The sequence below is a fragment of the Lethenteron reissneri genome, chromosome 32, assembly GCF_015708825.2.
Source record: "Lethenteron reissneri isolate LAM-NWPU_2019-01 chromosome 32, ASM1570882v1, whole genome shotgun sequence".
Taxonomy (NCBI): Eukaryota; Metazoa; Chordata; class Hyperoartia; order Petromyzontiformes; family Petromyzontidae; genus Lethenteron; species Lethenteron reissneri.
The window spans coordinates 1,594,720-1,620,280 of record NC_083810.1 but is presented as its reverse complement, the minus strand read 5'-3'; the positions used below and the strand labels follow the sequence as shown (position 1 = coordinate 1,620,280).

The 25,561-nt window shown below is 45.8% G+C and overlaps 1 protein-coding gene across 3 annotated transcripts in view; it reads left to right on the top strand.

Annotated features, from left to right (window-relative positions):
- The window catches only part of LOC133349882 (gamma-aminobutyric acid receptor subunit beta-3-like), a 291,199-nt gene that overhangs the window by 225,650 nt on the left and 39,988 nt on the right, over positions 1-25,561 (top strand). For all 3 annotated transcript variants that reach the window (XM_061563712.1, XM_061563711.1, XM_061563713.1), the window contains 2 exons: positions 14,940-15,077; positions 20,029-20,181. In XM_061563712.1, the coding sequence (XP_061419696.1) occupies positions 14,940-15,077; positions 20,029-20,181 (291 nt within the window). The remainder of the gene's footprint in view (positions 1-14,939; positions 15,078-20,028; positions 20,182-25,561) is intronic.

The following is a 25,561-nucleotide window of genomic DNA, read 5'->3' as shown; positions in this document are numbered from 1 at the left end:
GTTGAATTTTATGTACTGTACCAAATCTTACTGTAATGTTTTGCTTTTGCAAAACACGGGCTAATTTGTCAGTTACTCCTGAGATAAATGGTATTTTTATTGTTTTAATAATCTGATCGCTTTCAGCAGTGTTGCTTTGCGATCGTGATTTGGCTTTTAGTGCTCTGTTAATTTGAGCATTATTGCAGCCATTCTGTCTTAGTGCTTCTTTAACATGTTTAATCTCTCTCACTAGACTTCCACTCTGCCAGACTGCAATGCTCATGCTCTAGTCCACTCTGCCAGACTGCAATGCTCATGCTCTAGTCCACTCTGCCAGACTGCAATGCTAAATGCTCTAGTCCACTCTGCCAGACTGCAATGCTCATGCTCTAGTCTACTCTGCCAGACTGCAATGCTCATGCTCTAGTCCACTCTGCCAGACTGCAATGCTCATGCTCTAGTCCACTCTGCCAGACTGCAATGCTCATGCTCTAGTCCACTCTGCCAGACTGCAATGCTAAATGCTCTAGTCCACTCTGCCAGACTGCAATGCTCATGCTCTAGTCCACTCTGCCAGACTGCAATGCTCATGCTCTAGTCCACTCTGCCAGACTGCAATGTTCATGCTCTAGTCCACACTGCCAGACTGCAATGCTCATGCTCTAGTCCACTCTGCCAGACTGCAATGCTCATGCTCTAGTCCACTCTGCCAGACTGCAATGCTCATGCTCTAGTCCACACTGCCAGACTGCAATGCTAAATGCTCTAGTCCACTCTGCCAGACTGCAATGCTCATGCTCTAGTCCACTCTGCCAGACTGCAATGCTCATGCTCTAGTCCACTCTGCCAGACTGCAATGCTCATGCTCTAGTCCACTCTGCCAGACTGCAATGCTCATGCTCTAGTCCACTCTGCCAGACTGCAATGCTCATGCTCTAGTCCACACTGCCAGACTGCAATGCTCATGCTCTAGTCCACTCTGCCAGACTGCAATGCTCATGCTCTAGTCCACTCTGCCAGACTGCAATGCTCATGCTCTAGTCCACACTGCCAGACTGCAATGCTCATGCTCTAGTCCACTCTGCCAGACTGCAATGCTCAATGCTCTAGTCCACACTGCCAGACTGCAATGCTCATGCTCTAGTCCACTCTGCCAGACTGCAATGCTCATGCTCTAGTCCACTCTGCCAGACTGCAATACTCAATGCTCCAGTCCACACTGCCAGACTGCAATGCTCATGCTCTAGTCCACTCTGCCAGACTGCAATGCTCATGCTCTAGTCCACTCTGCCAGACTGCAATGCTAAATGCTCTAGTCCACTCTGCCAGACTGCAATGCTCATGCTCTAGTCTACTCTGCCAGACTGCAATGCTCATGCTCTAGTCCACTCTGCCAGACTGCAATGCTCATGCTCTAGTCCACTCTGCCAGACTGCAATGCTCATGCTCTAGTCCACTCTGCCAGACTGCAATGCTAAATGCTCTAGTCCACTCTGCCAGACTGCAATGCTCATGCTCTAGTCCACTCTGCCAGACTGCAATGCTCATGCTCTAGTCCACTCTGCCAGACTGCAATGTTCATGCTCTAGTCCACACTGCCAGACTGCAATGCTCATGCTCTAGTCCACTCTGCCAGACTGCAATGCTCATGCTCTAGTCCACTCTGCCAGACTGCAATGCTCATGCTCTAGCCCACACTGCCAGACTGCAATGCTAAATGCTCTAGTCCACTCTGCCAGACTGCAATGCTCATGCTCTAGTCCACTCTGCCAGACTGCAATGCTCATGCTCTAGTCCACTCTGCCAGACTGCAATGCTCATGCTCTAGTCCACTCTGCCAGACTGCAATGCTCATGCTCTAGTCCACTCTGCCAGACTGCAATGCTCATGCTCTAGTCCACACTGCCAGACTGCAATGCTCATGCTCTAGTCCACTCTGCCAGACTGCAATGCTCATGCTCTAGTCCACTCTGCCAGACTGCAATGCTCATGCTCTAGTCCACACTGCCAGACTGCAATGCTCATGCTCTAGTCCACTCTGCCAGACTGCAATGCTCAATGCTCTAGTCCACACTGCCAGACTGCAATGCTCATGCTCTAGTCCACTCTGCCAGACTGCAATGCTCATGCTCTAGTCCACTCTGCCAGACTGCAATACTCAATGCTCCAGTCCACACTGCCAGACTGCAATGCTCATGCTCTAGTCCACTCTGCCAGACTGCAATGCTCATGCTCTAGTCCACACTGCCAGACTGCAATGCTCATGCTCTAGTCCACTCTGCCAGACTGCAATGCTAAATGCTCTAGTCCACTCTGCCAGACTGCAATGCTCATGCTCTAGTCCACTCTGCCAGACTGCAATGCTCATGCTCTAGTCCACACTGCCAAACTGCAATGCTCATGCTCTAGTCCACTCTGCCAGACTGCAATGCTCAATGCTCTAGTCCACTCTGCCAGACTGCAATGCTCATGCTCTAGTCCACACTGCCAGACTGCAATGCTCATGTTCTAGTCCACACTGCCAAACTGCAATGCTCATGCTCTAGTCCACTCTGCCAGACGGCAATGCTCAATGCTCTAGTCCACACTGCCAGACTGCAATGCTCATGCTCTAGTCCACTCTGCCAGACTGCAATGCTCATGCTCTAGTCCACACTGCCAAACTGCAATGCTCATGCTCTAGTCCACTCTGCCAAACTGCAATGCTCATGCTCTAGTCCACACTGCCAGACTGCAATGCTCATGCTCTAGTCCACTCTGCCAGACTGCAATGCTCATGCTCTAGTTCACACTGCCAGACTGCAATGCTCATGCTCTAGTCCACTCTGCCAGACTGCAATGCTCAATGCTCTAGTCCACACTGCCAGACTGCAATGCTCATGCTTTAGTCCACTCTGCCAGACTGCAATGCTCATGCTCTAGTCCACACTGCCAAACTGCAATGCTCATGCTCTAGTCCACTCTGCCAGACTGCAATGCTCAATGCTCTAGTCCACACTGTCAGACTGCAATGCTCATGCTCTAGTCCACTCTGCCAGACTGCAATGCTCATGCTCTAGTCCACTCTGCCAGACTGCAATGCTCGTTATTACTTGGCCAGAACCAAACACGAAGCTTGAATTCAGTGTCACCCATGTTTTGATGATGGCGCTGATGGGAATTGATGGGGCGGGTATGGACTGTTGTCGGGGATTGCAGTTGTGGTGATGGTGGGGGCCTGTGTGTGGTGGAGACTGGACTCAAGGAGTCTTTGGGAAACTGATCTACAACATTGTACGGGACGTTTTTAGTCAATGTCTCAATAATATTTTGGTGTTCTGTTTTATAAAAAAAAATCACGTTAATCAGATAATCTTTTTTTGCAGTGTGTATTACAATTTTCAGTGCAATTATAATGTATCATGAAGTTTCGTAGCATACTGTAATTTGCCATTTTAATTTAAATTAGTTTATTCCTACAAATAATTAATATACAGTGTGTTTTAATTGACAAATGCCTACAAATATTCTAAACATTTCCATGCAAACCGGAGTGGATTTCCCGTATCCAAATCAAACACACAATTAAAGGCCACAACGTTCCCTAACCAATGATTATTCTAGCCCTGTAAAGACAGCCATGAATTTGTATTATTGTTGTTGTAATTGGGGTAGACGCCATGTCTGTTTGTATGTATGTATACAAGCCGCCGCTGTTGAGTAGAGGCCCCCGTGCCGGCCGGCCGGTCTTGTTAGCACGCACGCTGCCTCCACCAGCTCGCTTCGTCCGGATAAACAACACGGTTTCATTACTGCACCACACCCCCAGAGGCGATCTTTTGTCATTGGAGTAATGCATTTCCTTGCCCAGAAACACAACTGTGCGGAAATGTAACATTTAAATGTTGACCATATAAACATGCTGTATTTATGTTGTAACAAAAAATAATATATTCTTATTTTATTTATTGGCCATTACCATCCCATTGCTGTGCGTGGGTCTCCCCCCGTGTCTGCGTGACTCTTCGGGATGTTGCTGCCTCTATCAAACGCGCTGTTCCGAAGTTTCCTAATCTCATCCCACGTTCTCATATTCTGTCTTAATTTTGCCAGACGTCTCGTAGAGTAGTGGGTTGCTAAAATCTAGCCTTGTCGATACTATGCTACATGCCACCGTGTTGGCTATGTCACAACTCAAAAGTGGTCGAATGTGCTATAGAGTGCTGATATTAACATTTTAGGAGCTGACTATATTTTGCACATGATCACTATTTCTTCTGGAACTTAATGTCACGCGATGAGATGATATCGGCGATTGGAGCAACATATGTTGAAATAGCGGAAACTTCTAGTGGTGTGCGATGCTCACGAGAAAGAAACTTCTCGCCATGATGTCTTCGGATGAGGAAGACAGTGGGGAAGTGATTCCCCAGACAGCTCCGGGGACTGCGACCCCGGAAAATTTTCCTGAGGCGGTCCTCCCAGCGGAACAGCAGCAGGAAACCGACATCTCCGTGCTACCGTCGTCGGAATGAGCATGCCGGATGCGTAGTGCCCGCCTCGCGGACCTGTTGTCCGCAGCAGCAGTGTTGGTGGCGGAGTTGGACATGGAAGAGCCGGAGGAAGACACAGGAGTGCAAAAGCCGTGTCCAGACAGCTCCATCGCTGTTGGCTGCCGAGCGCGGGAAGTGGGGGAGCTCCAGCTCGCGTGGGCGGCCGCCATCTTAACGGCTGGGCGCGGAACGACTCCTACCAAATTCGATCTGCCATCCCTTAAGAAGCGGCTGCCATTTGTGAGAGAATTTACTGCCGCAGGAGGTGATTGGGCTGCATTTCAGTGGCGTTTTACCACCACTTGCGAACTTGCCAGATTGACCGATGTGGAGGCGCTATGGGCGCTCCCGGCCACCTTGGACAACGACGCCTTGGCGGAATTTTACTCCATCCCGCTGATAGAGTGACACTGCCGCACGCCTTCGCCCAGATGCCGGCTATCTCCGACCCGCCATTCAATGTGCGGCAGAAGTTTGCTACGCGAAGACAGGGGGGAGATCGAGACGCCCCTCATCTTCCGCAGCGCGTTGATGTCACTGGCGCAAGCCACCTACTCCAAGATGGAGCAAGCAGGGTTGGACTCTTTGGTGCTGGAGCGCATGTTGATGTTGTACTCTTAGGTTTTTTTTCGGTAAAGTCACGTAAGTAAAAAATAAAATAAAAATAATAATAGAAATAAAATAATAATACATACCAATTCTTCCCTTCTAGCCCCGCCCCCCCCACCCGACCGTTCCATTCCCTGGCGACCACATTCAGATAAGCCCCTCCCCCCTCCCCCTTAACTTGTATTTAAGAGCTTGTCTCTTGGATTTTTCTTCACTTGATACAGTAAATTTAGCTGTGATGGTTCTACCTGAAGACGGAGACTTGTGTTGCCTCCGAAACGTCGTGATTTATTATTATTTTTCTATTATTATTTTTATTTTTTACCTACGTGACTTTACCGAAAAAACCTAAGAGTATGAATCATTGCAGTCACGAAAGCTTCAAATCTAGAATGTTGATGCTGGCCCAAGAATTGAATGTGTTCCTGCCCGCCACGGAAGAGGACAACTTATCTTCACTCAAGGTTGTGCAATGCATTCAAGCACACTGGCTGCTTGCGCAGGACTTTCGGAGAATACGGATGTGCCTGAAGGCACAGAGTCCCCCCAACTCTGTGCATCAGGAAAAGTGATACAGATCGGCGAGGGGAGCGAGACCAACGGCGTGGGACTCTTCTTCGTAGAAGGAGTGCTTCCTTCATCTGTTTTAAGTGTGGCCTGCTGAGTCACATCTCTAGGCGATGCCATGCCAACCAGGGGAATTCTCCACGACGGCGTCATCTTCCACACTACCGACCTCCACTCCTCTGAGTCCACAGGCGAGTCGCGATGCATCACAAACCCGGCCGTCACGGTAACCTCATGCATCTTGTTCGCGTGCCAGGTCAGATTAGTGTACTCCTCACCATTTTACAGAGGGTGAGAATCGGGTTTACGCGGGTGGCAGATGGCCGCGACATCCAGGTCAGTGGTCGGCGTTGGGCATCATATCGCTGCAGCGGCGGGATCATCGGCAGTCATTGGGATCGTGCAGGGTGTTGAGGTGCAGGTGCTCATTGATACAGGAGCATCTGCTACCATCATTTTGGAAATGATTTATAAAATCTTGCTGCAGAATTCGAGTGATCTGAGTCCCGTGGGAAGACCGAGTTTTGCTGCTAATGGTGGCTCTTTGGGTATCATTGGACAGATATCAGCAACAATCAATATTGGAGAAATTCAATGACAGGTCCGGTGCTAGTTTCAAAATAATTGGCTGTACCCTGTCTGTTAGGGACCGATGTTTTTGGGAGGATGCCCTTTAAGATCTTAGTAGATCAAGGGTGCATTGAGTTGCCTTCCGGCCTCCAATTGGCTTTTTTGTTTTCCCTGACTCGATTGTGTATGGCTAATGCTACGGATCAAGCCCTAGTGAGGGAAACTGTTCAAATTCACCCTGGTGCGCAGATGCTTGTACCCTTACAGCTGCGCAAGCAGCTCGACCAGGAAATCACTGTGGAGGGGTTTCTTTTAACACCTTCGAACAAAGCGGCCTAGGGCCTTATGCTGGTCGGAGCGCAAACTATTGTTAGGAATGACCAGCAACCTTTTATCCAAGTCTGGGTGCCACAGTAATACAGGCGGGTACAGTCCTGGCTCACACGAGAGCCGCGTGTTGTGAGGGAACCAAAGGTGGGATTGCCCGAATCATAGCTGCAGTGAAGCGTGGAGGGAAGACAGACGATTCCTGGTTATATGCGCTTTGCTCCGAAAACCCCGATTTATCTAGGGAACAGAGGGCCCAGTTGTGCGCACTTCTCAGATAATTTTCTGATGTCTTCAGTAAAGGGAAGTATTACATGGGCCGCAGATCCCTGATGCATCACCACATTGATACGTGGAGCGAAAGAGAAGGACCATGTTCGACAGGTGGTCGACGAGATGTTGGCCGCAGATATCATTTCCCCGTCCAACAGTCGTGGGGGGCTCCCATTGTCCTTGTTAAGAAGCAGGATGGGAGTTTTAGATTTTGCTGGATTTCCGAAAGCTTAATAAGGTTTCAATGGTGGATGCGAACTTGCTCCCACGAATGGACGACTCATTGGATGCCCTATCGGGTGTGTGGTTCTTCTCCACCCTCGAATTGCTGTCGAGGTTCTGGCAATTGCCTCTGGATGAGAGTTCAAAACCTAAGACTGCATTTCGTGCACCCCAAGGGTTGTTTCAATTTAACTGCCTCCCGATGGGACTCTACTTGGCTCCAGCCATGTTCCAGAGACTCATGGAGTTGGTATTGTCAGGACTCCAATGGGATTCGTGTCTGATTTTTCTCAACGATGTGATTGTTTTGGACGAACGTCCAAGGAACATTTACAGTAATTGCGAGCAGTTTTTGTCAAGATGCGGTCAGTTGATTTTAAGTTTAAGCCACGGAAATGCCACCTCTTGAAAAGGTCGATTCAGTACCTTTGGCATATCGTTAGCGAATCTGGGATAGCCACAGACCTGGACAAAATGGCATGTGTGCGCACATGACCAACTCCCACGTCGGTGGGTGAGGTGCGCAGCTTTGTAGGGTTCGCGTCCTGGGGTTCGCCACAATTGTGAAACATCTCCATGTTCTCACTGCAAAGGGTCACAAATTTTTGTGGGGGGCGGAGGCTGCATTTGTCATGCTGCATAACAGCCTGTTCAACGCGTCTCCCCTTCGGTACCCCAATTTTTAATTGCCGTTCATCCTGGACACGGACGCCAGCGCTGTACTATCTCAGGTTGTGAATGTGGTGGAGAGCGTGGTCGCTTATGGGAGTTAAGTACTGTCCCCTGCAGAGCAGCGCCACTGTGACGCGCCGAGAGTGACTGGCCATTGTTAATTTTGTGCAACAATACTGTCCGTACCTTTATTGTAGAAAATTCGGAATATGCACAGACCATGCGGCTCTCCAATATATACTGTGGGTTGAACAGTCATCTGGGCAACTTCCTAGATGGTTAGAGATCCTACAGGATTACTCATTTACAGTCGTCTATAGGAAAGGTGTCCACCACTGCAATGCAGATGCACTTTCGTGACTGCCGCCAAAGAACCAGTGTGCATGTCTTACGGGTGCTGGGTGCTGTAAACCTGCGGAGGCAGGTTTATTGCACACTGTTATGGCGTCGGTGTATGTCCTACCACCTAACATGGCCGACGCGTGTGATAGCACGATCGCTCTCGCACTCAAGGAGTGGGGGCGCCTCCAGGCAGAAGACGTCTCCTTGTTGAAATTGCGGCGCCGTGTCAGGAAGGCAGAGGGTGGAAAGGGGCGACAAGGAATGTCCCTGGTGGTCCCCAAAGGGGGACTGCTGATGAGGTGGGATAGGGAGATGCTGTGTCATGGCATCATTGTGCCAACTGCTCTGCCGCACCTGGGGGTCCGATGACGAGGACCCGTTTGAAATCCATCTATTTTAAATAAACCACATGCAGTGTCCTATTTATCCCAATGCCGTCTGTCGGGGGTCGCATACACGAGCCGGATTGTGTTACCGGTTGAACTTGGTCCTTCCTGTGATCGTGGATTGTGACACACTGATGGGTGTTGGGTGGTGTACATTGTCTGGGGGTTGGGTTCGTTATTGTATGTTCGTGGATGTTTTTGTTAAAATCTTCTTCTATAATTGTACGTATTGTTCTTGTCGATGGATATTGTTTTTGTCGTTATTATTGGAATTTGTTGTTGGAAGTAGATCGTCCTGTTATTTAAGGTATGGAGGTCAGCCGGGATGGCTGAGTTTTATAAGGGGGGGGGGGGGGGGTGATGTAGTGACATAGAATGGGTCACTACGGTGCCTAGCCCCAGTTACTGGTAGAGAGGGGAACAGGGAGTGTAGTAGCCCTCTCTGCCAGTAGAACATGTTTTTATTATTTGTATTATTATTTTATTTAAAAAAATTTATTCACATTTATTTTTAAATCTATGTGACTTTACCAAAAGAATTAAAGAATATTTATAGTGCAAGGCAATGTCATGGAACGGGTCCCTGGGGGGTGTAGTGCTGGTGGCTGGCAGAGAGGAGGCATCTGAGGACGTAGCAGACCCGGTTGGGTGGCAAGGGCACGTGATAAGCCAGGGTAAGGATGTGTGCCAAAGGTGACAGAAGGGACACGTGGGGTATGGCCCAGAACCTTCTGGTAGGTTCCAGAAGGTGGTGTGGCCAAGGACGGAGCCAGGCCACACTGGGGGGCATAAAAGGGAGGTCCCGAGGCTGGGTCGGGGCTGTTTGCTGGAATGGAGTCCGCCGTGCTACCTCTTCCCCTGGGTCTCGGTCTTCATGCTCGGCATAGTGGGTCAGGCAGTGTGCCGACTGTCCTGACCCGATTTATGTAGTTATCCCGTTGTGGTCCGTAAAATAAACGTATTGCCTCCTGAGTTAGTGTGTTTCTCTCAGTGAACCCACTACATAGACATGACTCAATCACCCCAGTGCTGTACCCGATACACCGAACCTTGACCTTATCCACCCGATGAGTATTTCAATGGTGTTGAAGGCGGTTGAGAGATCAAGTCCATACTCTTAGTTCTTTCGGTAAAGTCACGTAGGTAAGAAATGAAATTAAAATTAATAAAAAAAAAGACTAAGGTGATCTGCAAACCCTCTGGCTACCATAAAAGGTTTGTACACGAAGCCATTCAGATATACAAACACAAACATAATTTCAACCGTGATGATGGGTACAAACTTAGTAATCATTGGAAAGATGTTATTAACCATGTAAAAAAGATTTAACTACACATTTTTGGACCATCTTATCTGACAGGCACTATTTTACTTTACCGAGTGTTAACATCCCCAGCGTTTAACATTACTCTTTTTATTGTCAGCCAACACTGGTATAAATATGGGCATTTTCGTTATTTTCTATCATGTGCATCAACAGGTGCTTGTGCACAGGCATGTCCACGTACACTTGCACCCCGTGCTCTCTTTTAGCCCCCCCCCCCTTCCAATACGTTATCATGTGCAACAACAGTGACTTGCGCACAAACACTTCACGTCGACGCCTACGAGCACCTCGTGCCCTCTTTTAGCCCCCCCCTCCCATACGTCCCATTCATTGGCTACCACATTCTGATAAACTCCCCCCCCCTCTCCTCCCCCTTAACTTGTATTTAAGAGCTTGCATCTTGAATCCCTGCCTCACTTGATGCAGCAAATCTGGCTGTGACGGTTCCACCTGATGACGAAGACTTGTGTTGCCTCCGAAACGTCGTGATTTTTATTTTATTTTTATTAATTTTAATTTCATTTTTTACCTACGTGACTTTACCGAAAGAACTAAGAGTATGAATCCTTGCAGTCACGAAAGCTTCAAATCTAGATCAAGTCCAACCAACGCTGCAGCGCACCGATCATCCATGAAGTTGTCGAACTCATCAGTGATCTTTAGTAGAGCCATCTCAGTATATTAACTCTCATTAATGGATTAGGCCAAACACCTTAATCTCGGACCACAGAGCTTGAGCAGCTGTTGGTGCTGGTTCTGGAACTTTCCTGATTATAACCAGGAAAATAATGATATGTGGTTTCCGATACTTCTGAATCATTCTGTCTCTGGGAGTCAACAAAAAGTACACACGTAATAAATACAAAATAATGTAATGCATACGCACAGCTGTACACCTCCGATTTCGCACCTCTGATTAGCATGGCCGGCTATGTATGGTGTGAAAGGAGTTCAACATACATACATTCATACAAAAAACCCGTGCTCTCTTCATGTAAACATGGACACTTCTGCTTCAGCGGACAAGGACACCAGTAATCTATGCTCCGTGCATTTTTATACCAGCTAAACACACACACACGCTCACAGTGCCCGCTCTAATTCAGGTCTGCAGATGCTAAGAAAATCCCTCGCAACAGAAACCTCCATACATGCAACACTCCTGTAAACGCAACACTCCTGTACACGCGACACTCCTGTACACTCGTCACTCCAGTACACGAGTCGCTCGGGTCCATGCGACACATATCTGTGTTGTTATATCGAAGTGCCTGCTCTGTGCACAAGCACCTTGATAATCCCTGCTCTTGATGCACACCGGCGGCGGCCACTCCACGTACAAGCAGCTGTTCTGTGCACCAACTCATGGACACCCCACCAGCTCCACAGACCTTGACTTTGTTTAGTCCATCCTGTTGGACTGACGAATCGGGCATCCCGATTCATCCTCTCATCACGGCCTTGTGCCATCAGTCGGGAGCTTATCTTGCACATTTTCCGGAGTGATGTTTTTTTTGTCACTTACAGATGTCAATTTGTATTGCCATCAAGCAAAATAATGGGTTTCCATTGTGTCGAAGTGGGGTCTCTACATATGCGAACTTCCCAGACCTAAACTTAGTAGCAGTGAGCATTGGTGATGGTACTCATCAGTCCTAATAAGCATGAAATTGTTCTACCTTTGTCTCACTGCTGGCTGTCTGTTGCTCACATGTTGCTGCTCCATTTATTGATGGTTACTTACTACAAGATGGCCACAGTGCTATTCTTCAGGAACTGGTGGTTTTGCATAATGCACGAGACTGAGAGATTTTGTGTACACACCGTGAACGTTGTTAGCGTGTTGAAACCCGTCGCGGTCATTTCCATATGACATTTCTGGGTGCCGTGTAATTTTACACCATTTGGCTCCAGCTCGTTTTCAGCACAACCAACGTCAATTGCTGATGCACCTTAATGTTCGAAGCCATGCAGTGCACGTATTCAGCCACTTTAGGCGGTATTCTTTGGTGATCGATGTGATTAATCGATTATTGTTACTTGGCAGACTTGCTCGTTACTAAAAAGATGAAACTATAATCTATTTTTATTTCACTAGGTAATGCCGACTGAGCTATATAGCTCTTTTTTCAGAAGGGACCTGGCCACAGATTATAGCTCAATGAAATGGCTTATTACGTAAAAATTGATAACAGCCAAATACTTTAAAGGAATCTTTATTATGAATGTGGACCCGGATAAAAATCCACGCGATCACGGAAAAAACATGCAAATTCCAAAAATACAGGCATCAGGCTCCAGATCGAGGCCACGACCTCCTCCATACCAGGCAAGGTAGTTAACATCTCGCTACCGTAGGTCTGTGTAGCATTCCACCTGAGCTGGTCATGTTGGGCTTATTCCAACCTTTCTGCAATTACAACAATCTCAGCTCCACAAAACCCTGTGTCGTCCCATACATCGGTAAGCTTCACAGATGTGGCATTTGCCAATCTAACCCCGATTCTTATTTCTCCGTTGTGTCTACCATTGCTTGATATGTTACATCCCAGGCAGCAGAAATCGTGGGTCTGTTCTATCTCTATTCACTTCCACACTCTAATGCCATAATTCCATAGTCCAATCTTCGTGACCCTAATCTTGTCTGCAATTGCGTCGAGTCATTCATATTCGCCGTTGAGCTGTCTGAAGTGGCAGGTGCTGATTTGCTGGTTGTTGCCAATGCTGGCGTTGCTCTTCTCATCACTCAGTCACGATATCAGCAGCTGGAGGAGACGACAAGATGCGGCCCTGACAAACATCTGCGGCAACTTGAAAAAAAAAACGGCTACCCTTGTTGAAATCCGGGTTTAACTGCGTGACGATGGCTGCCTTTGTGTAGACTGTTCATGCCCTCTACTGTGTTCCAAAGTGGAATCTCTATGTGCATTATCAAAAAGCTTTCCAGAAATCAATTTTGTTGTTGTCTGCCATGCGATTGATTTTTTGATACTTTGTCGTCACGTGAGAATCTGTGTTCACGACGTAACCCTCCGAAGTGAATTCCTGTCTCGTTAGGTCTCGGTAACTGACCATGTTATATATCTTCTTGACCATCTCCACAGTAGAAAAAATTATGCCGTTCCACATTTAAGACCCAACAACACCCCTCCCCACATATCCCCGAAACCACTGGAAGGACGTCTGCCCTTTAGGTGGCGTCCAGCACAAATAATATACCTGGGGGTAATTATCCCTTCATCTCGTACGTCACCTATTCCGGAAGAAAAAATGTCCCCTCCCATTCTTCAAGAAATATCTACCTCACTGGAGGTACGTATGTTCAGATATTTCCCTTTCTTTTTTTCTAATAGGACACACTTAATGAAGAAGGTGGTCTTACCGAAGCTCCAATACCCACCCACATTCCCAAAGGCTTTCTTTTAAACGCTTCACTCGCATATTGCCTCATGCGTAGATGTGGAACAACTAAATATTCCGAATTTATTAAATCCCCTTACCTTATCCAGGAGTGAGGGGGGCATGGCCCTCCCCGATTTCTTGGAATACCACAAAGCAATTGCACTGCAGAAAATAATGCACTTGATTCACCTGTAAAGAAAAGGGATAGGGAAGAGATGGGCAGGAGGGCTATGTGAGCCTCTGGTCACTTGCAGGGATTGCCTTCGGCCCTGTTAAAGATAGGCTGCGTGGTCTCAGGCCGATATTGACGGTCTCCAGGACCCTGGGGATATGCAGGGATAAGCAAATCTCCTTCCCCTCCTTAATGCAAAGACAGTGCCCTCTTTGGGGCAACCCATATTTGAAAATCAGAGGGCACAGGGATTAACTGGCCTGGTTGGAGAGCAACTGGCTTTGAAAGGGTGGGGGACGTTCTGACCAAGGAAGGGAAGGTGAAATCGTTCCAGAAAATGCAGGCACATTATGGTGTTCCGCAGACACACCTCTATAGATATCTTCAGATAAGAGGTGCCATCAGTAAAGCTTCAAAAATTACTTTGACTATAGCTCTCACCGCATTGTGGATTGGCTTGCGGACAAAAAGCAAAAAAATACTAATTTGGTGGAGGCGTATCACCTAATTGACAATGGCGGAAACCGAGTCAGACCCAAAACTATAAAGTTGTGGGAAAGGTTGCTGGGAGAGGACATTCCCCACCAGAGATGACCACAGATATGGCGGGCCCCAGCGGCAGTACCCAGGTGGCTCCCATTGAAAAGCATTCAGTTCAAGTTCATGCATTGGACCTCACTGTCCAATGACAGAGCCAAATCGTATGAAATCTTCTCCAGATCGCCCTAGGTGCCCGTAAGGCATATTACAAACACACAGTACATACGCGCCTTCTGGACGTTCTCAGACATCTCGGAATGTTACCATGACATATCAGACTATAACCGGATTCGTGGTAAGCACCTCAGTCGACTCAATTCTGTGGGGCTTGACACCAAAGGGGGGAGTATCACGACATCAACATGCTCTGCTTCAAATGTTTTAAATTTGTGACAAGAAAGACGATCCTGGTGAATTGTAAAGCTCATGAAAGCCCTTGCTTGGGGTTTGTGGCGCGATAATTATCCTTGCCTTTAGGATTATAACACCTGGGCTATACACTGCAAGGGAAGGAATCGCAGCATGAGGCGACATGGTCTCTGTCTACTGAACCCTGTGTGAGTGGTCGGAGTAATGGGGGCTGGGGAGGGAGGCGGGATCTAGGACGTGGAAACATTAAAGTGAGAGCCTGGCAATCGTTGTTCCTAAGAGGGAGCAAGAAAAGTAGACCTAGACATAGCATTCATGTTATTTTCAATGTATTGGTTACGTTATTTTCCCTTCCTCTCTTCCCTTTCTTTTCCTTCCCCGTGAATCTGCTGATTCCCATCTATGGCCCAACTGTGGTGAACCCATAGTGTTCTTAACTGATCTCCGTTTTGAGGAGTTCTCTTCTGATTTCGTTATATACGTACGGGAAATGTGTTAGGTTTATTTTTTGGGCCTTTGAACTTGATTAAAAAAATATGTAGGTGGCAACCGACCTGTGGCCTTCATCACTTAGGAAGCAAACAGCAGCTGTAGCTACAGGCCTTTTTCAACATCTGTGGCTGCGTTTTGTGGGCGACCGCTGCAGATGGCTACACCATGGACGACATCGGCTTCTACTGGCGTGGAGGAGACGCGGCGGTGACGGGAGTGAGCGAGATTGAGCTGCCACAGTTCTCCATCATGGAGTTCCGTCTCGTCTCCACCCTCGTGGTGTTTGCCACAGGTGAGTAGTTCACCACTCCAGCACCTGCGTCTCTAACCAGCACCCTTGTCTTGGAAGTGTAAAAAACGAGGCACATCTTAGTCTTCTTCTTCCTAGCGTTGTTCCCGCTGTGGCGCAGGGTCCGCTTTTCGGCATTGTCTTCTCCATTTGGCTCGGTCCAGGGCATCTTCAGGGGATGCGTTGACCGTCTTCATGTCTTCCTTTATTCGGTCCATCCATCGCTTCTTCGGACGTCCGCGTGGACGGCGGCCCTCTGGCTCAATACGCACGGCAGTCTTGGCCACTGATGTGCCACAGGCACATCTTAGTCAAGAGGTAAAAAACATAACGAGCCATGGGTCACCGTTTGCTGTTTCGGTATTTCAGCCTGTTATCTTGAATGAAGATGAGGTGTTTGGAAATACCCATCCTGGGCCATTCCTCTGCCTTCATCCTAACTGAAATGAAGTTAGATTCACACCACCTTGTCATCAACACTGGTATATAAGAATATATGATTGGCTGACATTTTGGTGAGTGTTCCCTTATTATACTATTTTTAGCTAAGTACTTTAGATGTATTCTCACATAAAGGCAGTGTGACTCAGAAAGGTAGTGAGTTTTTAGTTTGTATTTGTACTATGCAACCAACATGATCCATCACGTTTAACAATCTTGTATGGATGATCGAAAGTGAGTGTTGACTGACACTAGTTCTGCTCATATTTACATTACTTTGGGCTACAACCCTAAAGTGTACTCACATATTTTGGAGGTTGCTCAATGGCATAGTTTTGATGTAGTATCTCTGTTTACCAAAGTTCCAGTGCCTGATACCCTAACAATAATTGAGGATTTGGTCCAACATGGATTGAATTCGGATGTACCTGCGCTGGTGAGGCATTGCCTCACCAACACTTATTTTACCTGGAATGGCACCTTCTACAAACAGAATGAGGGCACCCCTATGGGCTCCCCCTTGTCACCAGTGATAGCCAACATGTTCATGGAAAAGTTTGAATCAGACGCCATCCAGACATCCACCCTGCGTCCTTCCCTGTGGAAGAGGTATGTGGATGATACTTTCGTCATTTGGCCACATGGCCTCTCAGCATTGAACCACTTCTTAGACCACATCAATTCCAGACATCCATCAGATTCACCATGGAAGTGGAGAAAGATGGCAAACTACCATTCTTAGATATTCTGTTTGAAAGGAGACCTGATGGATCCTTGGGACATTCGGTTTACAGGAAAGCCACCCACACAGATTCCTACTTGAAACCGGATTCTCACCACCACCCATCTCAAAAGAATTCTCTCATCAAAACGCTATACCACAGAGCTCATGGCATTTCTGACCAACACCACCTGGCCAGTGAATTGAGACATGTACATCGGGTCCTCAGGATGAACGGATACTCTGAACGCACCATCCGCCAAGCTGTTTCTCCCACCATACAGAAACAGCCACTTGAAACTCCGATCAAAACTGTCACGTTACCATACATAGCAGGCGTGACCAAAAAGATCTCCAAAATTCTAAACAAACATAAGATCCAAGTCCGATTCAGTACAGTACATAAAATCCGTGATCTAATTCCATCTGTGAAGGATGTCATCCCTGACTTGCAATACCCTGGAGTCTATAAACTGAGTTGCAGCTGTGGTGACTGTTACATTGGGGAAACGAAACGTCATGTCTCTGATCGTGTCCGCGAGCACAAGTCAGATTTGAAACACGGCAAAATTGAGTCGTCCGCCGTTGCCGATCATTGCTACAACGCGGTGGGCTCTCATGAGATCGTTTTCTCCGAGACTAAGGTGCTCTGCAAGCCTTCTGGCTACCATCAAAGGTTTGTACACGAAGCCATTCAGATATACAAACACAAATATAATTTCAACCGTGATGATGGGTACAAACTTAGTAATCATTGGAAAGATGTTATCAACCATGCAAAAAAGATTTAATTATACATTTTTGGACCATCTTATATCACAGGCACTATTTTACTTCACCGAGTGTTAACATCCCTAACGTTTAACAGTACTCTTTATTGTCAGCCAACACTGGTATAAACATGGGCATTTCTGCTCCTTTTCTATTATGTACATCCACAGTTACTTGCGCAACACGTCCCTGACCACGAGTCCATTCATCCCACAGTGACTTGCGCACAAACAGCATAACCAAGAGCGGCTTAATCGTATCTAATTCATTTACTCACCCAGCAGTATAACAAAAGCAGTAATTGACCACTTTTCAACTCCTCCTCCCCCGCTGCCCTTCCTGGCTCCTCCCCCCTCAACCACTTTATAAGGTACAGCTATTTTGCTGTGACGGTTTCACCTGAAGACGGAAGCTTGTGTTGCCTCCAAAACGTCGTGATTTTTATTAATTTGAATTTCATTTTTTACCTACGTGACTTTACCGAAAGAACTAAGAGTATAAATTTAACATTTGACCTTTAAACGTCAGAGCCAATTACTCGGTGACCTGCAATGTTGGCTAAAGAATTGTTCTTCAACTAAAAATAAATAATGATCTTCCATTGTTTACTCAGGGAAGCCTTCCTTATATTTTTACACTTTTCAGGAGGATCCCTTCTGCTGGGCATGTTTGATCAGTTTCTCTCTTGAGTGTGTATGAGTGTAGCAGTTAGCACGTTGCGCTACGAACCTGGCTACCCGAGTTAAATTCGCACTTACGGCCAATTTCAGTGATAATTATCTTAACCGGTCTTGGGCTTCCTCTAGGTCGACTCAGCCTCAAATGAGTACCTGGTGTGATGTGTGAATCATCACCACTGGGGTGACAAAGGCGGACGGGCGTGTCGTGCTAGATTCTCAACCCATAGTGTGTTGTGCTGGCCTTCATAGATGCTCTCTAACAGCACTCGCCCCAACAGTCTGTGAAGGCTATACAGAGGATCTGTGTTTCTGTGTGTGAGTATAGAAATCCCATATGTTAGAAATTTCTTACAGGTAACCTCTAAACACGTTTTCTCTACAGGATCCTCATTGCCTTCCTGGTGCGTGCCCAGGGTCAGCGCTAGGGGGATCTGGGGTGGACCCTGCTCCACCAAATGTCCCTTTGGGCCACTCAAGGTCACTGCCCTTAGCGGTGAATCACCATTACGGTGTGCCCCCGCCCACAACTGCGGGAGGAGCAGGAAGTGGCTCGTGGGTGTCGACGCAATGACTTGTGTCACTCAATTATGACGGGAGCATCGTGATTGATATTGGCTTTGATTATGTTTCTCTTTTCTATTTTTATTTACTCAATGTTCTGGTCCGTGCCTCAACGATGCTTAAATTAAAGTAATTGCTGAACAGTTTTTTTTTTATAAGGTAGAGTTACTTAGAAAATATTTTAATAAGCTCCGTTGGCTTTGCCTAATGTGGAGTCATTCTAAGTGCGAGTGCTAGTGACTGGATACATTCACAGCCGAGGGGGGCTCCAGTGGATAGGGATACATTTTCAGTTCCCAAAAGGCCTGTGGAAATATCACTGAGCCTGACTTCAGCACATCAGGTCTCATGGGGCTGACATAAAATATCTCAAAGTTGAAATGTGCCCTGGCTGCTACAAATTCGCAATGCTTAGACTGCGAAACCCGGGGGTGAAAAACACTTTTGGTAAAAATGGTAACTTTCCTTTTTTCACATTTGCATGTCTGAAAGTTACAGTTTTTTTAAGGCAATGTTATATAGCTCCAATCGCAATTAACACGTAGTGGCAAATCATCTGCATTAACTCTGCATTCCCATTTTTACACGGACAAAGATATGTTGTTTTATTTATAGACCTGTACCATCGTACAGGAATGTCATTGAAGCCTATACGACCCCACTTGCGTGGGCTTTTTGGAGATCCACTGCTGAATGAGGGCCTCACCACACCGTGCGGGTTGCAGGATATATTTTACCACATGTCAGCTTGTTGGATAGTATGGGTTGGAGAAGGCAGGGAGGATAGATATGGGAACATGGAGTATAGTACAACAATGGAGTTTTACCCACACTGCCCTCGACTGCCCAGACCTTATCGTTCTGCAGCCATCCAATGACAACTTGTTTGTGCAAGGTGATTGCCGATCCAAACATCCTCCAGGCTCAATCCTGCTTGGCAACATAAACATGATGAATAAAAAATATCTCGGACAAAAAGTGGATTTTAAGGAACATACAAGATAGGGTCACAATTGCTTGATGAAAATCATACTGGTATTTGACAACATTACAGGATATGTGTACAAACGTAGTCGCTGGCTGACAAGCCAGCCATTGCAAAAAGGCTACATGTGGGTCAACGAGCGATGAAAAAAAGAAGCATCATGAACAAAACAAGGACAGAGAGAATCAGAAACACATCATAGGATGCAGAACACGGGTGACAGAGCTCATGATCAGGCCAAAACTGTTCAAATGGAAATACAGAAGGTCCAATTTAAACGCGTAGCGTTTATCGAAATGTTCAGGTTACATCCGGTTACAAAACTACTCGATAAGATGATGGGCGAACTTCACAAGTATAGCCCTCCTTAAGCTGAGTTTTGAGGCTCAGTTAATGGTTTTCTCAAGCACTTGCATAATATTGTATCATATTGTAACTCAATGTTGCAGCTTGAAGATGTGCTCGTGCAGCAGGAAGGCTGAAACAGTATTTGTAATTTTATCTTAAAACGTGCACATGTATGTATTACAAGGACATATCAAAACATTTGATGTAATAAGTTGGTAACATTGTCAAATGAAATGAATGCATATTAAACAATGAACATTGTAAGTGAGGTTATTAGACTTGATTATGAATATAACTGAGAAAATGTATAATTGGATTTATATTACAACGTGATAAGTAAAGATTGCATGGTTTTGATTAATTTAAATGTTTTCAACAGTGTGAAATATTGTATCTCTCCGAAGGCTAAATAATTTAATGGTAATGTAAGTCTCTCTTCTTCTCCAGGTTCCTATCCCCGGCTTTCTCTCAGCTTCCGGCTAAAAAGGAACATTGGGTATTTCATCCTGCAAACTTATATGCCGTCAACACTCATCACAATCCTCTCCTGGGTCTCCTTTTGGATCAATTACGATGCCTCTGCTGCTAGAGTGGCCTTGGGTAAGGTTCTGTATTTGACGCAACAGCTGCTACCCCCATGCACACATGCACGCGCATACAGGCACGCACGCCAGCGTCTTCGCATGGCCACTTTTTACGGCGCTACATTGTGCACGCTTGTTCACGCTACGTTCACGTAAGTGAAGCCAAGGACATCGCGCAGCCGTCAGGCCGTCATGGAGCTCCGAGGGTAAAATGTAACAAAGGTGAAAAAATGTGCAGCCCTATTCGTCGCTTGCTCACGGCAGCTGCTGGCGCGACAGTTTCCAGCAGAACGGTCAGGAGTAGGCCTCGAGTGCTTTCCACATCTATCCTGGGTCTGCCCTAGGTCTGCTCGGCTGTAAACGAGCACCTGACTCGATTTGTGAACGTCAGCAGCTAGATGGCCTTTTGATGAATTTAGTAGGTGCTCATTAGCAACGCTTGCCCATGCAGCGTACGATGTCAAGCAGCGGTCTTTGTTTTTAATAAGTGCGTAATGACCCACGCTTTAATACTTGCGTGAAGTTGATGTTGTTCGTTAAAACTCCATACGGTAGCCAGAGGTGTAGAAATAAGGACATCTGTACGACTCAAATGGTTCTCAGCTGCCATCTCTCGAGGCCATGTATGCAGGGAATGCGAGTCAATCAGTGCGGAAATGGGATGCGGCCACTATCTCCTTTGGTGCGCGCGCCGCTGTGGAAGCAGCAGCAATACTCATACGAACAGCCTCTCTCAAGTCCACGTGACAGACACAGGCATTACAGCAATCTTCCCTAGCAGGCTGGAGTTATACATTATTCTATGTAAATTGTAAACAGGTCACGCGGTATTGATTTAACCTGTACTCGACTACTTATCTCCCATAGGTTGTGGAGGTATTTCTTTTCTTTCACGTTTTTCGAGGAGCTGCAATGCCTAATTCTTGTTTGTTAAGTTTAGATGAACGACTGCAAAATGATTTAAATAAATACAATCTCAGAACATCAAACACACAATCCGGCACTTTTCGGAACTGTTCCTCTTCCTATTCTGCAATGTTTCCACGTATGGGATGCGGCAGTGAACGTGGGCTGCTGCAGGAGGAATAGGTCTCATTCTGGGACCGGAACGTTTTTACATTTCTACCACTGTATTTCATACAAAGACGAAGGACACAATGTTATTGTGATCGATGCCGTTGATGCCTCTGAATCTTGTACGTACATACTGTGTTTTGAACTTCTTTCGTATCATACATAGCCAACCATGCTAATCTGACGTGCGGGATAAGGACAACAAACTAAACACAAAATCAGTTCTAAAGATATTAGTTATCGATCTAGATTTTAAAAGTCCATAACTCCAGTGACGTTTTTCTTCTTTCTGCCAAATGCCTCAATGTCTGGGTAACCCTTGATACGTCTCCCTGGTCATCGAGCAGAAGGCCTTGAGCCTGCAACGTTTCATGCTCATCCCGAGCAGCTATCCTGAGCATTCTTTACGTTCACTGACCACGCACGAGGCGTGTTTTTGTTGTTGTTCTGATTGATCTTGTTTTGTATGGAGTGTTGAAATATTTCACGTGAACAGTGCTTTGTGATCTTTAGATGAAAGACAGAGTATAAACATGAATAATTGCTGTCATCCAGTTTGAACATGCACTTGTATTGCTTTGTCATTGTCGTACGTAAAAGCATTGCTGCTCTCTCAAACACTGGCATTTCAAATCCTTCCCTTGGTGTTTCTAGATCTCATTTACCTCTGTCGTAAGATTTCTGAAGGCTTCAAATGTACCTCCACACATTTCTGAAATTGCCGACACAATCTGGGAGTTTTTTGCCGTGTGAGCGTCCATCTGCACTTTTTTTCCCGTTTATCCCCCAGCCTTGATCTCGATATAACACTGGTTTATTATCCGAGGTCATTTGTGCAGCCATGTACACATTTGGCTTTCAAAAGTATAAAACATGGCCTTCTTTGTTTTTCATGATCGTCATAATCTAAGTCTGAGCATTGCATCATGTCCCATTTAGTGCTGATGTCATCTGTCGTAATTAAGCCATTGCCAATCGCAGGATTTCAATGGATAATATGAAAAGCTCATCGACAAAGAGTGCCTCCCAGTCTCAATGCGGATTGGAGGTTTTTCTGCTGTGCTCATGGTGGGGCTCCACTTAATTGGACAATCTCTGTTAGCCACTTAACTTCCCCACAGTGTGCCAATAAAATGCACATTTTGTATCAACCCTGGTGAGATGATGATATGAGTTTATCCCCTGGCCTGAAAGTCGCTAGGTTTTGATTTTGAGTTAGAAACGGTCACAGTCTCTAATACATGTCATAGTCATCTGACAAAAACAAAAGTGGCAAGATATAACTGTGCATTGAGATGCTTAATTATATTATTAAGCGCAGCTTGATGTCTGGCATCCGTACCTCCTGTGTGAGCGCGTAATGGGCATTGCTTGGCTATGTGCTGAACTGATGGCAATTCATCACATTCGCGATCGGGTGACCCTTTTACTTTTGCAGTATCATGCAGTCCAACTGTCTGCCTTGACGCATTACGCTGTTGTCACGCACATGCTCTCACACAAGTACGATTACAAAAATGCACTCGCAGTTCTTGAAATCATGAATAAATATAGTCACGGTTCTTGCAATTATGCATGAAGAGAACACGTTTTGTGTATTGCAACCAATTAAAATACTCCGAAGGTTCATATTTGAAGCTTTTAACAGAGCCAATACATATTCTTGGGTCTTTCGGTAAAGTCACTATCAACGTGACTTTACCGAAAGACCCAAGAATATTAATTCCTGCAGTTACGAAAGCTTTAAGTTAAGAGCCAATACATTTTTTTATGGCTCAAAGTCTAATTGCAGAAAAAACCCAAATGCCGAATCAGACACTCGTGAGCGTTTTAAATATATATTTGATTCTGATGACGAAACATGCTGTTTTGGCTCGGGTATGATAGCGGTGGCTTTCTCCATATGCTACTACCAGAGCCTGAATAAGACAAAGCGTCATCCATCGTTAATGCGCTGAGGCTCAACGTCAGCTGTTTTGTGAGACTTAACCTAAAATATAATATGCAATTGTATTGACGTCCGAATTTTTTTCACCTGAAACTCTACCTAAGTGAAAATTAGTACTTGGAAGGTCATTATTTGAAGAGGTCGTCACAGCCAAATCCACCGACGCCACCACATCTTGCCATTTCTTCAATCTGCCAGATCCTGCATCTGTTTAGCAATGAACACGTGACCTCCAAGGTCTGCTCTGACACTCCAGTGTCTGTCTCGGTAGCTTGCCCTTCTCCACCATGCCAACGTGCCAACGTGCCAGCATCAACCCAACCACAACTCCTGATTAAACTAACAACTCTCTGCTTGCACGTTATTTTTTACGAACGTTCACGTTTGTTTACCTACGTGAAATTTCTCGCTGCCTCTATGCACCGTGCACGTTTGTTTAAAAGTTTGGAAAGTATTTAGTTTTGTTCAAAGTTACTTAGTTCATGTGCAGCTCTTTAACCTTAATATTTACACCCCATTAATCCTGCCTCCAGCACACAAACTCTTAGCACAAATGTTGACTGTCCACTCTTCCAAAGTGTTTCGTGTAGTCCATCAAAAATAAAACAAGGCTCGAGTCTACCAACAATTAAATACGGTTATCAACTGTCGTGTGTCTGTGGTCTCAACCTGGTAAAAAATATGAATTACAAAGCCTTCTCACTCATATCAAGACGAGCCATTTCTAATCGCCATTGGCAGCCCTAAACATGTCATGAGAAGTCATGAAAATTCCACATTTCTATGAAAGGAGCAGTCTCTCAACAGGGCGGTCCAGATGTCTTGTGACCCCCCCCCCCCATTCATTGACCCATAAAAACAGTCATTTGCATATTCATTTTTGTTTTAAATAAACATTACTTTAGAAATACTACGTTTTAGATAAATAATTGAGTTCACAAGACATCTCGAGCACCCTGTACAAAGCAACCTCAGTCAAATGTTTTTTTTTTATCAACCCCAAAGGGATGATGCACCCAGTCGTTTATGACTCTACATTTAAACACAACATCCCATTTGCAAGCCGGACTCTCGGTCACAGTGCCACATATCGCCGACACACAAAAAAAAATCATCCACTGGCGGATTCTTTTTTCCTTCATGCTGCTTAATCCAGCTCTGGGGGAGATACGTTACTGATGTCGATGGTGTGATTGACGTGCGTTAAACCCACTTTGCAGGGCATAAAGAAGAACCCTCGCATGTCAGTTTAGCAAACTTTATTGAAGTAACTCCTGAGGCGCTTCTGCCTTGGCATATTTTTTTTGGAGCAGTCTGTTGGCTTGACGTGCTGCCCTCATTCCAGAAGGAGATTCAGATGGACAGTTCACCAATTACAAAAACATACAGCCTTCCAGACGTGGGAGCAGAACGATCAGTCCCACCATGCGCAAACTGGCAGCGCTGTGGAGCATGTCAGTCAACAGACTTTCTCGTAACGTGTTTTAATTTGAGAAGTAACATAGCCAACAATTTGCTGTACAATGACATTTCATCTCTAAATAGTTTACAGCAATCTATATTTTAAGTTTTCCTGATTGCAGGGATCTATACTGTTTGGTTCTTTCGGTAAAGTCACAGCAAATATGCGCGCCATGATGGTGAGATGTTAACTACCTCGCCTGGTATACAGGAGGTCATGGGTTCGATCCTAACCCTGACGACTGTATGTTTGGAATTTGCGTGTCTCTCTCTCCGTGGTAACGTGGATTTTCTCCGGGTCCTCTGGCTTTTCCCTACACATTTAGAATCAACATGCGTTTAGAGTATTTGGCTGCTATACATTTACATGTGATAAGCCACTCCGTTGAGCTATCAGTTGTGGCCAGATCGCTTCTGAAAAATAGCTATATGACTCAGTGGACCTCACCTGATAAAAGAAACAGTTTTAAGTTTAAGATTTTCCCAACAGACAATAACCGGAAATAGGGCTTTGAAATGATCGTGATGTGAAATGTATGCATTCACTGAATAAAATACCCCTAGAGATGCATTCAGATGTTCAAGCCCAATGGATGGGTGACATTGGACTTCATGCAGATATCTCTTATCTTCGAGACGCTAAATATATCCAAATGGAATAACCATGCATCAAATAATGATATCTGTCACTGATACGAAGGACATTGCTTCGTGTGATGTTTCACAGTGACATTAATCAATCTCATCCACTCAACCCCACGAGGCTGAGAATAGGGGGGAGGCAAAAAGGGCAAAAAACTTGTTTGGATGAATTTGAAAAAAAGAGGACTACCTGAGAATTACATAAACAAAGATCATTTTCACATGTATTGATCGATTGTGTTGCCTGTATTCTCCACAGTGATACGATTAT